This window comes from Equus asinus, chromosome 5 (assembly GCF_041296235.1).
Source record: "Equus asinus isolate D_3611 breed Donkey chromosome 5, EquAss-T2T_v2, whole genome shotgun sequence".
Taxonomy (NCBI): domain Eukaryota; kingdom Metazoa; phylum Chordata; class Mammalia; order Perissodactyla; family Equidae; genus Equus; species Equus asinus.
Genome location: NC_091794.1, coordinates 23,399,720 through 23,415,656, shown reverse-complemented (window position 1 = coordinate 23,415,656; position 15,937 = coordinate 23,399,720). Strand labels below are relative to the sequence as shown.

Sequence of the window (15,937 nt, the reverse complement as noted above, 5' to 3'; positions counted from 1 at the left end):
CTGCTATTTGATGAGCAGTTAGGAGATCAGCCACCAGGAAAAAAAAAGGCAGTAATATTAGATTGTTTAAGACAAGGAAATAAAATGGGATATAAATCTAGTAGAAATTAATAAAAGCTTTATATTCAAGACTCCCAAGTATAAATCCTTATTTTAACATGCAAAAAAGAATCCTAGAAAATTATGCCCAAGTTTTCTGAAATAGTAAGACAGAATTTGGACCATAGAAAAGAGAATCTCAGAGAACACCAAACAACTGTGCAAAACGGAGTTACTACAAACCTATGGATCTCAACACCAGCCAGGCCTGCCCTCAACATGCCCAGCCATCTTTCCAGCTCTCCCTGCAGAGTCTCCTCTCACCCTCTCAAAGGTTATTTTAAAGTTTCATTCTCTCCTTAAGCCCTTTCTCAACTTTCTTCCCACCAACTCTTAATAGATGACCTGGCTTCTAAGCAAAGTTGGTGTCATCAAGAAGTGACTCCTTCAACAATCTGCCCAGCAAAGGTAGCTGCTTCTGTGCCATGCACACTGCCTTCTCTCCCATCTCCGTCTGTCCAAGGCTGACTCCTCCACTTGGGTTCAGGACCCCATTGATTTCCTCTTTCGTAAGGATTTCCCTCTTCTTCAAAACTGTAACCTGGGGTTCCAACTTCAACCTTCTTTTCTCTCTGTACTTGCACTCATCAATTTGGTAGCTGCTAGCCACATGTAACTATTTAAATTTACACTTAAATTAATTAAAATAAAATTAAAAATCCAGTTCCTTACCTGCACTAGCTTCATGTGGCTGGTGGCTACTGTATTAGACAGTGCAGATAAAGAGCACATCTATTATTATAAAAAGTTCCATCGGCTAGTGCTGTTCTATATACTCTATACACTCCTTGGGTGACTTCTCATTCATCCCTAGGGCTTTAAACTACATATATACCCCTGACATTAATTTATACCTTGTGTTAAGACAGTAGATTCTAAGTATTTTTTAAAAAGCAATATACCAGTGGTTCTTAATGAGAACCTGTATATTAGAATCACCTGGGGTGGGGCTTTTAAAAATACAAGTGCTGGGCCCTAGTCCAGGTTAATTAAATCAGAAACTCTAGGGGATGAGAGTGTATTAGATCAGGCTAGGATGCATTTCAAGAAAAACAATTGAGGATATTTTCTTTTATTGGCAAGTGACAGCTCAGATAAAGTAATTTGCCTTAGCAAGAATTCTCCATATAAATTCTCTATATGTCAGTGCCACAAACCTCTCTCATAACACATTTGGATAGTAAACAAAGAGTCAAATTTCTTACCTGTGTGATAAAATGTGAGAAAAAATAAAAGTACTCCCATGAACATATTACTTAAAAAAGTGACAACTCCACAAGTAATTCCTTCTGGAACTGGGTAGACAGTTTCCACAAAAAGCTCAAAAAATATAGGTATACTGCTGTTCAAGAAGACTCCCAAGAGAATGCAGGAGGCATACAACGTCACTAAAACAGAAACACAAACATTTTAGTTTCATGGTGGCAGAAGAGTCGTAACGGACAGATCTTCTGGGTATCCTTCAGAAGTATTGACTCTGGAATTTCGCCTCTTTTCAATGGTAGTTGATAAAGTTTGACCAAACATCACACATCTGTCAACTCTTTGCTCAGCTCTTGTGGAGCAGACAGGAGAAGGTTTTGTCACTGGATGATTACTAGTTTATTTGCCGTATCTTTTTGGTGAGTGAGTCTAAAGCACAGAAACAATTTTACCACCCTGATATCATTAAAAGGACTCTTCGCCATTGGTCACACTCCTGGCAAATAGAGGGACAGACAAAACATAGCAACTTAATTCAAAATCTAGACTCATCCTATAATCTTATAGAGAACTTAAAATCTAAGAATAAATGTGAGAAACATTGTCAATGAAAATTATATATTTAAAGAGATTGGTTAATAATAGCCTCCAAGTACAAAATAAAAATTATTCAGTATGTAACTCCTGGAGAAACACTTAAAATAGAATTAGTCTTCAATCTTGGAATGAGTTTCATGTCAACAGTTTTTTAAAAATACTAACTTTTTTTTTAACACAGAAAAAGTTTTCATCCAGAAATGTATAATTAAAAGTGGTTAGGATCCAAGATCCCCCAATAAAAAGCCTATTAACTCTATTTCGTAATAAAAATCTCTGAATAAGGACATTGCTTAGAGACATGCACCCCACTCCAAATAATTATATCTTTTTTACTGTATGCATTAATTTTATTTTAATTTTCATTAATTTTAATTTGAAGGTGAAAACAGAACCAATGAGCAAAAAAATGATTTCCCTATTTAGAAACCTAAATATTCCTATAGACTAATAAGTGTACCACACTCAGTGATGATAATGAGTAGAATTTATTCTAAGCTTAAGGTTACCAGGAAAATATTTTTAATAAAAATATTTGTTAAGGAAAAAGATTTCTGTACAGGAAGTGCAGAAAGTGAGGGAATTACCCTAAATCTGTTATGTATTATTCATCAAACATATCAAATCACCAGAATTCACCATAACTGATTGCAATCACTAAAGTCCATAACATTGTTGAAGAGGTAATAGGACCCACTGTTTTCTAATAGAATTTCTCCAATTAACTTCAACGCCCACTTCCTCTTCCAATTACACCAGCCTCGTAGGATGATAAAATATTTAGTACATTCTAATAACACAAATGGCTGGTGATTTTTTTGACTTTCTTTGAACAGAAGACACATATGAAAATACAGAACAGAAGGATGACAGTGAATAAAGAACATACTTGGCTGAGGCAGTGACCAAATTATTCACAGAATTAAATGGGAAGCATCTGATAGTTACAATAAATAAATTTAAAACATGAAGGAATTTTCAAGAGATTCTTAAAAACAAAACAAAACCTAACACCTCATGCTCACTGTACATTTGCTAAACATAGACCACGTCGATCAATCAAGACATTCTACTTCACACATGGCTCGTTATCGGCACATTGGGAAATCGAGGGATGTATTCTATCTACAAAACACCTTATAATAATTTACTGGTCAGTCAGTGGTAATCAGAGTAGAGATGGCTACTGATTCAAACACAGATGAGGCGAGGAGGTTAAAATAAGAAAACACTGAAAAAAAGGACAGGAAAAAGCAAACTCTTAAGAACCAGGAAGTGCTACTTCTAAGTAAGGATTCACAAACCACCCATGGAATTGGTTGTTTTCAGGAAATATGTTTAGAAATGATCCTTTCAATATTTATATTCCTGAAGGAAATATATATACCCTCACGTGTAATTTGTAATCAGGCAAATTAAAATGTAATAATAGAAAAATAATTATAATCTGTATATAACAGAATAATTGCACATTGTAAAAGAAAGAATGATAACGTAATGATGAGGACACACTAAAGGGGAATATCGGTATGGACTCTTGAAAAGAGAGATTTGATTCTGTTGATTTTTATCAAGCACGGTCCAAAAAAAACAAAGGAGAGAGAGACATAGGATGTGTCGGGAAAGCAGAGCCTGGGGAAGCAGGCCTGTCTGAAAACCCCTCAAGACCATGCAGCTCCCTCCGCTTCATGCTCCTTAAGAATCTTCTGATTTTGGTTCCTAGGTATCTAAATTCTGGGAAGAAAACTGGAAATCTTTGTCATTGGAAAGCTAAGATTTCTACAGTGGTTGAACAAGGTTGATGGAACTATAAACAGTCCATCTTCTGTTAGGAAATTTGGAAACATCTGTCAAAATAAATAACACACTCCCTCTGTGACCCAGCAATTCCACTTCCAGAATTTATTCTATACCCATGCAGGTACAAGTATACAAATATGCTGCAATATTGCTTGTAGCATGTACAGATTAGAAACAAGACACATGTCCACCGGTAGGGGTTTGGTTGTTTAAAAATTTATCAGACATCCAGAGGTGTATTATACAACCATTAAAAATGAAGTAACTCTGTATGTACTGATATTAATGACATCTAAGGTATAGAAATGAAAAAGGTGTTGAAAAGTGTATTATGTTTTTTAAAAGGACACACACACACACACACCCATCTGTAAATGTATAAAATTCTCTGGGCAAACACCCAAGAAACTGACATTCACGGTTGCCTCTAGAGAGGATAATTGGGGGCCACAGAAGGGTAGACATCTTTCATTGCATACCCTTTTCCTACTATTTGAATCTGACTTCTTTACTATGTGTATATCTGACCTATTTAACAAAATAAAAAAAGAGAAATTTCATTGTAAGCTAACGAATTGGCAGCTGATCCAACTCCCCTTCCTGCGAGTTTGTTAGCTTACTGACTCAGAAGTGGTTTATCACTGGGTGAGCTGACCCACAGACCTGATGTCTACACCTGGGAGGCACCTAACGCAGCCTTGGTGCAGGATCCTTGATGTCAATATTCCCACTTCGTTTATTAGAATTCCTGTTACACACAGGATAAAGGGGCTGTGATGCATGATAGAACTTCAGAGGACAGTAATAAAAAAGCAAGTATTTTCATTCAATCCTCTCCCTCTTGGTGTTTCCTTCTTGTATTACTACAAAAATGACCAAGAGGTTGTTTTGCACTGGATGGATGTGCTGAAATAGCTTCTTATTGCAGAAAGTAAAGAACCCAAATAATTACACAGGAAAGAGTTAAATTAAGATGTTCATACTCAGAATGGGGAAAGGAAGCTGTGTCAGGACTGATTTAATATATTCCCCAATGCTCTGGGACACGCATAAAATAGAAGCCGATTATTACGGGTCTAAATTTGACCTTCATTTGAGTTTTCAGTTTACAGTCTGAGACAGCCTATCTTTGTCCAGTGGTGTGGCAGATCCAGTGGGTGAATGCCATCTATTAAAAGTCAGGCAGACAAGATAATTTCCTGTTCGTCAGAGAGGGTTCAAACTACATGATCGTTAAATATTTCCATGACTTTCTACAGTAGTGATACTAAAATTAAAATAAACTGCCTTTCAATTAAAAAGCTAAGGTAATTTAGCAGAACAAACACAATGCTGATGCAGAGTTTTTTCAAAGAAGCTAATAAAATTTCACAGGCCCATAATTTAAATTGCAAAAAGACAAAGTCTTGTGTAGCACAAAATACAGTTACAATGGATGTATTTCAAAAACACAAATTGGACCATAACCCTGAAAGTACTCCTCCCCTCAGCCCTGCTCTTAATGACAAATGAAATTACTAAACTTTAGGGAAATAAAACTATGTATGAATACAGTTTTATTAACTGAAACACTCAAACCTTAGGTCATCGGCGGTTATAAAACAAATCACAAAATTTCAGATAGTATGAACTATTTCCACTCAACATTTAATGAGATCTTCAAGACATCATCAATAACAATAACAACTTCAAATCTTGGATTTATAGTTTTTTAAACATTTTTTGAAAATGCCTTTAAATATATTATCACATGTGGTCACCCTATCAAGTCTTTGAGGCAGGTAAAGTATCTTACGGATGAGGTGACAAGTTCTGAAAGTCAAAATGACTTATTTACAAACAATGTAAATTAGCAGTGCTAATAATAATATAATTAAGGCTTATAGAATCTATCATGTTTTCCACCAAGCCACTGTGTCAAACTGAAAAAAAAAATAACAAGGCTTGGTATTTCTTTCATTCAATGGTACTGACACAAAAGCCATGCTTCCCAAATCTGTTTTCCACACAAAAGCTGGAAGTGATTGCACAGAAGGCAGATGATGGAATCAAAAATAGAGCACCAAAAGGTTACAAACAAAAAGATGAACTTTAATCGTGATAAATGTAAAATGGTCCAAGAATTATTGCTTGGATATATAACAGGGGAAACTCAGCTTAAAGCCTTTCTTCAAAACCATTTATCAAGTGCCTATTGTATGTAAGCGGCCCTGGTGGAACAATAAATAGGACACATCCTATCCTCAAATCACTCCTAATCTAAAGGAATATGGTAGACACCTATCGGCTCAGTAGCCATTTATATGCACAGTATCAAGGAGATGATTATACTTCATTCTTAAAAAAAAAAAAAGCTATGTCTAATCACAAGAAGCAACAGTCTCCCAGTATTAGGTGTCGAATGTAGCGAGAAAAGTGTGCTAAATTCTAGTAATATTTTCTAAGGAGGACCCTGACAAGCTATGGAGGTTGAGAAGAGAGTGAGTGACTACACTGATTAGTGGTGTGGAATCCAGGTTAGATGAGGAGCGGTTGTGAGAACTGGGAGACGTTTAGATTAAAGGCCAAGTCCAGACATGACAGACACCTTCAGATGTTTTGAGGGCCATCAATGGAAGAGGAAGGGAGCTGACTTGCTCTGTGGGAGCTGTGTTGCTCCAAATCACTTACAGCTCAGTAGGAGGAAGAAGCGCTCAGGACTCAGAGCTGACTAACAATGGAAGAGGGAATGTGTTTCTGCTTTTGGGAGGTGTCCAAGTGGCAGTCAGATGGACATATATCTGGAGGGTAACGGAAGAGACTCATTTACTGAGTGATAAGTTATATCAGATGATGGCTAAGGTGCATTTAAGTAGATCAATAACAAATTTAAATACGTGTAGATAGAGAGTTTAACTAGGATATTAAAAACAAAAATCTTACAGGAGCTTCTAGGTAGACAATAATAGAGAATTTGTTTACAGTTTTATTATGGAGCAATATAAATAAGAAATAAGAAGGATTATAAAGTAACACAATAAATTTTTATCATGCATTATTTTAAGGGTTAGAATCAAGAATTTCCCTAAAAAGTAGGTTTATAACATTAACATACTTTACTGGAGGAACTTTCATTATTGTGCATATTGACTAAATTTTTATTTGATTGATAAAGTTTGGAAAGTTAACTGGGAATTATTAGATTAGACCTTTATTAAATATTTCTATAATCTAAATTAAACTTGATATTGCAAGCAAAAACACTCTTTTGGAAATAAAACACTTGTAAAGAGAAACAGTAAACATCCATAATGTTTGTTAGCTGCATAGTTTTTCCGTAGGTTTTGGGCATGTTGAATACATAGAATATAAATGTATGTGTGTACACACACTGATAGACATTTATTTAATAACATGCATTTCTTCGACCATGTTCATCATCCTTTTCTGAATTTTCTCATTCCCTTCCCCATTTTTGGGCAAGTGGATGTTTTTACTTCTTTGCATGCTATAGAACGGGACATAATTATCTTAATACAGGCAAAATACATGAAAATATCTTAAGAGGATTACCCTCTCACCTATACATGTCGCATGCCTTCCAATACAGCCAGATGTTTTCTTCCTAAAATGTCACTTGAAGTCAGCTCTCCCTCTCAAGGGGCTTGTGTCTAGCTAATCATCCCCCTTCTCCCCACCCACTATCTGTTTCTGCCACCGCCATCCTGGCATCCTACTGACTTGAATTGGATGAAGAACCTCTCCCAATGCAGCTGCTGTTAAACAGTCAAATCAGTTATATCATTTCAGCAAACTCAACACCAAAGTGCTAACATTTTTCAAAATGCCATTTTCAAAGGATTCATCTGTTTGGTGAAAAACAACTGTGTGAACAGTGGCTAAAAGGGCTAGACTTACTCCAGTTCTCAGATAAGGTGAATGATGCATTTTCATAATTTTGTTTGTAGCATAAACTTCAAGGTTTTGAAAAACTCACATTATCTAGTTATGAGTTTATTTATTTGTCCTATTATGTAGTGGATACTTAAACTAAGGAAGATATAGTACAATTTTAAATACTGAGTTTCCCTACGGAGACAAAAGCATGCTGCTGATAGCCTCCAAGAGGATGTGCGTAAGCAAGCACGTGTATCACAACAGTACCTGTACATGGGATGGAATGATCAAGTTTTTCTTCTGCAGAGATGGCAACAATAACATCAAGGGCAGTGGACAAAGATTGCAATAGAAGGTTTAAGCAGTAGTGGCACGTGTAACACATGGATTGAACAAAATTAACTAGTTTTTAATTTATGTCAACAGTTATAATTAACACATATATTTTCAAGCATTTTTCACGTAGATTCTTCTGATATATTAAAAAGTAATAATTGAAATACTAAGTTTGCTGGAAACAGGAGAAACACTATTTTCCTGATTACAAGAAGACTGAGTCTGGTAAAAAAGAAACATAAATTTGCCATTACTGACTTTAAATACCAGCCTAAAGGTCTAGATTTGTCTATAATTAGATTCTGTAGTAAGTTCCCTTTCCTGAAACCTCTTTTACTTAAAAGGAATTAGGTCAGAGTTTTACAAAGGCAGCTCTAAGAGTATCTGTGACAGATTTATTCAAATTCCCCATTGTTCCATTAAAATGTGCCCTTTTGCCTTCCTACAGCTGGTGCTGAATAACAAAGAGAGGCCCTGGTTGCTGTCTGTTACTGGCATTAAGTCATATCTACTGAGATTCAAAATGAAGATAATATACACTTCATTCGTTCATTCACTCATTCATTTATTCCTCAGGACTTGTGCTAGGGACTGGGGTGGGAGTTGGGGTCAGAATTTATAAGGCACAAGGTCATGCTCCAGATTTTCAGACTGGTAGGGGAGATAAGACATACTCAAGTAACTACTAAGTGGTAAGTATCAGGAAAGAGAAAAAAAATACTACGACAATTCAGAGAAGGTAACTGAACAAATCTAGTTCTTAACCTAGTGTATTTATAGGTTAAAAATGCATCTTTCAGGAGTTTCTAAGTGACATTCAAAAACTGACTTGCAATTGAAAACAACAGCAGAATTTATAAATTCGGTGCTTGTTAAGATGTCCATATCAAACTCAACCTTTCAAGTCTGGCCTTGATTTAATTTAGAATTCTGCTTTCCTTTCTGTCCAACATAATTATTTTCAAGGACAGACTGGGAAAGCAGTCTTGACCAGGGTCAATTACACCAATTTTCTTTTAATTAAGAAGATATATAGTTTTCAAATATATACTATTTTTTCTAATTATAAAAGTAAAACACGCTCATTTATTACAAATCCAGACAAAAAAGAAGGTGAAAAATTAAATTCATTCCTAATGCTTCTATCCAGAGATAACAGTGTTAATTTTATCATGTTAAATAGAAAGTACATAAAATTTAATGAATGTACTATCTTATAATGAATATTCTACACTAATTCAAGGGAAAAAAAATCTGTTCATTATGTACTCACAACTACGTTCTTGTAAAGTCTAACAGATGCATACTTGACATGCAGTATCACAAAAAAACTGAGTGTAATGCCATGAATAAGAAGAGTTGTAAACTAAAACTGTTCTACCAGAATGTTGTACAACTGCTAAATTATGAAATTATACCAGGATAAAATAAGAAAAAATTCTGGCCCAGAATACTTGCCAAAACTGCTCAAACTCCTAATGTAGGAATGTTAGTATATAAAAAGTGCACAGTATCCAAAAATTACTACTCTGGACAACTGGGCTTTATAGGCAAAGCAATAAACATTAGAGAGAGGGATTCCCCGCAGGATGGTATAGGGCGGAAATTTCCCAACCTTTCTTCTCAGCGCCCTTAGTGTCTCAGTAATTTTTTCATGGTGCCCCAAGGCCAAAAGAAACAGCTAACGATTCTATTAACTACATCATTAAGTCTGAATAATTTAATAAAGATATATGTCCTAACAATTTAGTGGTCATTTAAAAATAATACCCATATATTGAAAGAAATATATTTTTATTTTGTTCTTAAATAACCACAATTACTTTCTAATGGGATGTGTGCATCGGATGGGCACCGCACGACTTGTCAAATCTTGGAATCAGGATGACACCACCTCCTCATTTCCTGTTCCACACTGATTTTTGTGTGGTATTTGCTTTTTATTACAATTGTAGAAAGCCAAACTTTGCAAAGATTGACGTCATCAAAAAGAACGTAGCAGGTTCTAACGATGAAACTGGGAACTCCCTTGAACCAGAGGTTCACGCAGTGTCTGACCGACAGGGAATATCCCCAGGTTTCCCCTGGAAATTTAAAATAACCCACGCTGCCCTTGTGAGCTTGCCGTGGCACGCGAGGGTGGCCGGCTTGGTGCCGTTTGGTAATCGTAACCTCATCCCATTGCCTTATTATCATTGTAAAAGTGGCTGGAACTCCCAAATAAATGGTTGTCTTTGAAAGGCTTGATGCCTTTGATGTGTAAACTGCTGGTCATTTTATTACAGAGCACACAAATCCAAACTGGGATATGTAATTACATGTAGACAAATTATATGTAGATGAAAGGAACTTCCTCTCATGGAGACCTATGAAACGACATGCCACTGGGTAATAGGCCCATAAAGAGCCACTTTCAGACTCTTGCTTATTCCCACCATACAAGTGCTTGTTATAACAAATAATCCTACAGTCTACCTTTATAACAAATAATCCTACAATTAAACACACAATCCCAAAGGGAGCTAAATATTACTTGCAAAAAGAATAAAAAATAAGCATCTTAATCTTTTGTTAAAGGAAAGGAAGAAGCAATGATAGAGCCCTCTTAGCTTATAAAATGATCTGTCGTAGTAATTTTAAAAAGATGCTGTGGTGGGCAGAATAACATCTCCACTCCCCTCAAAAGACACTCATGTCTTCATCCCTGGAACCAGTGAATATGCTACCTCACATGGCAACATGGATGAAGGCTGCACATGGAATTAAAGTTGCTAATCAGCTGACTTTAAAATTGGGAGATTATCCTGGATTATTTAGTGGTCCCAATGTAATCACAAGGATCCTTAAAAGTGGAAGAGGGAAGCAGAAGATGAGCGTTCAGAGCAAGATGTGACCTTGCAAGAAAGGCACAGATGATGTAATGTGAGAAGGACTTGACCCACTGTTGCTGGCTTTAAAGATGGAGGAAGGGGGCCACGAGGCAAGGAAGGGGGGCAGCCTCCAGAAGGTAGAGAAGGTGAGGAAACAGATTCTTCCCGAGAGTCTGCCCACACTCTGATTTCAGCCCAGTGAGACCTGAGCTGGACTTCTAACTTAGAGAAATGTAAGATGGTAAATTTGTGCTGCCACGAAGTTTTGAGCTACTAAATTTGTTGTAACTTGTTACAGCAGCCACAGAAAACTAATGTAGACCCCAAATGATACCAACAATAACAATAAAAACAACATCTACTATAAAGGTTTCAGGTGAATTGGATAAGCTAAGTAAGCTGCCTATAATACACTTCGAATAGGTATTTCTAGTAAGTTTTATTTTGTATTGATGATGTAATAAGACTAAATATAAAATAAACCTATAGATTCCAGATCAAAGAATTTTACTGGGTGTACTTCAAACATAATAGCTTTTTGCCTTTGTTCTTCCTCCTTACTGCTTAACAATAATGTAATGGCCATAAAGAAGATAAAAATCTTTGTATTATGTTCTGATATGAATTTTAAAAGGATATAAGCTTCTCCATGCTATATAAGCTTAAGATAAAGTTTACACATCTATTCCATATGTAAAATATCAATGAAAATATTTTTAGTTACATCTTGAGCTCTTTTTAGATGGGATGATGGTTTGATGGCTGGACAAGGGAGACCTTTTTGTATATTTAACAATTACTTATGGAAAGCAAGAAAAAGTCCTACTGTCAGAGTATGTATACTTCTGTGAACTGAAAAAATTTCTTCAAAGTTCAAAATAGTCTGTATTTACCTGTGGTTAAAGGCAGGTGTGTGATGCTGTTCAAACAAGTCAGGGTGAACCATGTGGATGATATTGTAGCCCCAGAAAACAGGAGGAGAAGAATTAGTTTTAGCATACCCCTGATAAAATCTGCAAACCTGGAAAGAAACAATGTTCTATTAACTCTAGTTGGATTTAAAAAATACTATTTAAATCAATGACACACTTTCATTAAACAATAATTTCTTTCTTTCTTTTTTTTTAAAGATTTTATTTTTCCTTTTTCTCCTCAAAGACCCCTGGTACACAGCTGTATATTTTTTAGTTGTGAGTCCTTCTAGATGTGGCATGTGGGATGCCACCTCAGCATGGCCTGACGAGTGGTGCCATGTCTGCGCCCAGGATCTGAACCAGTGAAACCCTGGGCCGCTGAAGCAGAGCACGTGAACTTAACCACTCAGTCATGGGGCCAGCCCCCTCAATACTATCTTTCGATTTGCACTTATTTGACATGATATGGTTAATCATGTTTGTAAGTGTTATCTAGACTAAAACGACTTCCTATGGGAGCTGGTGCCATCTTTTGGTGGGAAAAATGGATGCATCTCTGCCCAGTGACTTAGGTTTGCTTTCAACTATGAAAGTTCACAAGCAGAAAATTCTTATGTACTCTGAAAAAGGTTCCACTTGATACAAAGCTTGATAGAAATACCCCTCAAGGAAATCCAAAAACTTTGTTTTAATTCCATGCCCACCAAACAGTTTTCTGATCTATATTTTGGTGCTGCATGAACTTAGTTGTCAGACAAGCAGATGGTCAGGTATGAGAGAATGAAACAGTTTTCTGGTACAATCAGAACTGAGTGAAGAGTGAGGAAGTGTCACAGGGCCAGATCACACAGGAATAAACTGACCACTGCGGTCTGCTGTTTTTGGAGACCAAGTCCTTGCAAATGAGCTAACACCATCAAAGTACACTGTTAGGACCAAAGTAGGACATTTAGTAGTAGCCTTTAGCAACATAACTACAAAAAAATCACCCCAAGCACTCATGTCTATAGGGAGATTCCATTCCAGAGATCCCCAAAATGGCGTTATGAATATAATTTTAAAATTTACTTTAGATCTAGTAGATACTTTGATTTCAGATCCCAAGGTGAGGGCAGTAATTTTTACAACTCTCATTTCAAAAAATTAAAAACAGAAGTGTCCTCATTCTAATCGTTCCCTTGACTTCTATGTCTATATAGTTAAAATTAGGGTTTGTAGAAAGAAAATAAACACAAAGAAGCATGTGAGATGTCATTTCTGATATATGATGGTTCCCTCTTTGACTTATTTGGTGCTCAGAATAGGATTTGGTAAAGGATGACTCACTATAATTGGTTTGGAGATTTAATTGAAAAATTAGATATGATTCTTGTCAAACGTGACAGGTCAATGTATTTCAGTTATCAGTGTAGTGATTTCCTATGCAGAGCTACCTTCCTGTTCCTCCTCTTTAGTTTTTAGATTTTGTTCTTATACTTTCCTAACTTGTAAAAACATCAGATAAACTGATGTAGAAATTACCATGTCAAGGTATTCTTTCATCATCCCAGAAACACTATACACACTGTAAGGTCTAGGATAATATTATCCTGTGTCAATTATGGTTAAGTATTTAGATATTGAGGTGATTTACATATCTTATTTTATCTCCCCACATATGGAATTAGATCCTCCTCTTCCTGGTAAAGTTGATTACCTAATTTTGTTTTTGATTAAACAGGGTAAAATGATTTGGGGAGTAAATGAGTATGATCTCTATGGAAACACCATTAGCAGCTTTATAGGCAGTCAACTAGACGAGTGACATTTTCATTCTTTATTTTTTTTTTCCCTAGAAAAAATGGGACTTTTTCTTCCTTCTAACTCATTCTAAAAACGTGTTGTCATAATAGGTTAAGATCAAAGAGAGTTCGATGAAATTGGGAGTCTTTAAAGACATTTTTCATCAAAATGGGATAATCGGAAGGACATACCTGGCAAAAAGGACCAGAAATAAATATCTGCTAATCAGGACACTGCCTTTTCATGGAAAGTTCTAGAGATGTCCTTACAAATAATTCATTTTAATTCTTGATAACTATCAATTTGCCTTTATTATTGTATCACCTTTCTTTGGGTTCCATTTGTAGAGGTTGTCCTCTAATAATATGGAAAGAGGCAGCTTAATTACACTGGAAATACATTTCTAGTCTCCAAAAACATTTTGGGCTGGACTACTGCTGAGAAGGTTTCTCATAGGAGCAAAAACTGTCTACTGCATGTGAATTTTATTGTAGCCCGAACAGGTGCCCTTTTCTAACCTTTGCCTGTTTTATTTTTCCCTGAATTCTACTGTTTATCTAGGGGAGCCAATTTTCCCTTTGGGCTTTTGTTTGGTTCCGTCCACTCACATGTTTAACATAAAATATTCTCACCTTGCCATAGCTATACCAACAACACAGCCTCCAACTATGGACCAAAATCCAATCCAGCCAGCATCTACCTGTTGAGAAAGTGGCAGACACATTTAATTCAATAGCATCATGTTGAAATTTAGAAGGCATGAAAAAAAAATCCTCTACAATCAATATATAATTCAACATGTAATATATATAATTCTATATATATAATTCAATATATAACCAATAGCTAAATGGCAACAAATCTAGCAAACACTATTCAAGAAAATGAGCAAAAGGATTCATGTGTCACTAATTAATACAAACTTATCTAGGTAAATACATCCTTGATTAATTTTTTATTGGAATATTTAAAACAAAATAATCAATGTCACAAACAAATATTTTCAAGTATGTAGTATATGCTTAGCATTGTACTAGAAACTCTTAAGAAAACAGGAAAAGGACAAAAGATGGTCATTGACCTCAAGAAGTTTAAATATAACCAACATAAAGGAAACTATTAGAAAATAATTAAGTGCTGAAACATCTGGCAACAACTAAAAATGTATTAAGAGATCACAGAAGAGAGAGAAATGTGGGGTTGAGACTGCATAGAGAAAGACAACTTGGGCTGGGTTTCAAATGTATAGCTCACTCCACTCTTGAGAAACCATTTCCAGCACTGCCATTTACTAGCTTTGTCACCCTGGGAAAACTAGGTCTTACCTGTAAAATGGACTAAATGAAATAATGTGTATACAGGGCCAAGATCAGCGGTCAGCATACAGCAAGTGCTCAATAAAAGTTAGCTTTTAGTATTACCTGATGATGCTTCCCCATCTACCTACTGTCTTATGTCTTTCCTACCTTCATGGCCAAACTTATTCAGAGCAATCTACAATGCTGCCTAGATTTCCCCATCACTCAAATATTCTTAACTCTCATTATGACTTGGCTCCTGTCCTAACTCATCCTCTAAGTGAGACTCTCAGTTTCCTCATTTGTAGAATAAGGGTAAGAAAAGTTTTTTTGAGAATTAAATAAGCTAACAAATGTAAAATGCTCAATAACGTTATTTGTGGTTACCACTGAAATTCCACGTATCCTAACAAAACCAGTACACTCTGTCTCCTCTTCCCCCTTCCCATGGCCACCACACTTGCTTATTACCTTATTTCTTACCCCTGAACTCCTGCAGTAGTTTCTTAAATGGTCTCCACAATCTATTCTGCCCACTATTGCCAGGATAATTATGACAATCATTCCACTTTCCTGTGCAGGAATAGTTACTGGCTTTCCTTGTACCTATAGGGCCAAGTTCAAACTAGACCTGGCACTTGAGCTGCCCAAACTAACTTATTATTTTTCTAGTCATAAATTATATGTCCCAGCTCCTATTCAGTTACATGTGACCATGTGACTAAGAAGTCCTACAAACCTTCAGCAGAAAAAAAAAATCACTACTTAGGCATATCATAGTAAAACTGCTGAAACCAAAGACAAAGAGAAAACCCCAAAGGCAGCAGGCTTTTAAATTTGAGAGCTAACTTCTCAACTGAAACAATGGAAGCCAGAAGAAAATGGAACATTGTCAAAGAATCAAAAGAAAATAACTGCCAACCAAGAATTTTATGTCTGACAAAAATAATCTTGAAAAATAAAGGTAAAATGAAGACATTTTCAGACCAAAATAAAAAACAAACCCCAAATAAGAGAATTTCTTGTAAGTAGATCTGCATAACAGACAAACACACATCTACACCAAAGGAGTTTTTTACACAGAAGAAAAACGGTCACAGATGAAAGTCTGAAGACGAAGGAAGGAATGAAGAGCAACAAAATAGGTAAACATGAGGGTGAA

At 35.9% G+C, this 15,937-nt stretch overlaps 1 protein-coding gene across 4 annotated transcripts in view; it reads right to left on the bottom strand.

Moving 5' to 3' along the window:
* The window catches only part of SLC49A4 (solute carrier family 49 member 4), a 105,437-nt gene that overhangs the window by 49,261 nt on the left and 40,239 nt on the right, over positions 1-15,937 (bottom strand). For all 4 annotated transcript variants that reach the window (XM_070508985.1, XM_070508986.1, XM_070508987.1 and 1 more), the window contains exons 6-8: positions 14,110-14,177; positions 11,675-11,802; positions 1,305-1,487 (exon numbers count right to left, since the gene is read on the bottom strand). In XM_070508985.1, the coding sequence (XP_070365086.1) occupies positions 1,305-1,487; positions 11,675-11,802; positions 14,110-14,177 (379 nt within the window). The remainder of the gene's footprint in view (positions 1-1,304; positions 1,488-11,674; positions 11,803-14,109; positions 14,178-15,937) is intronic.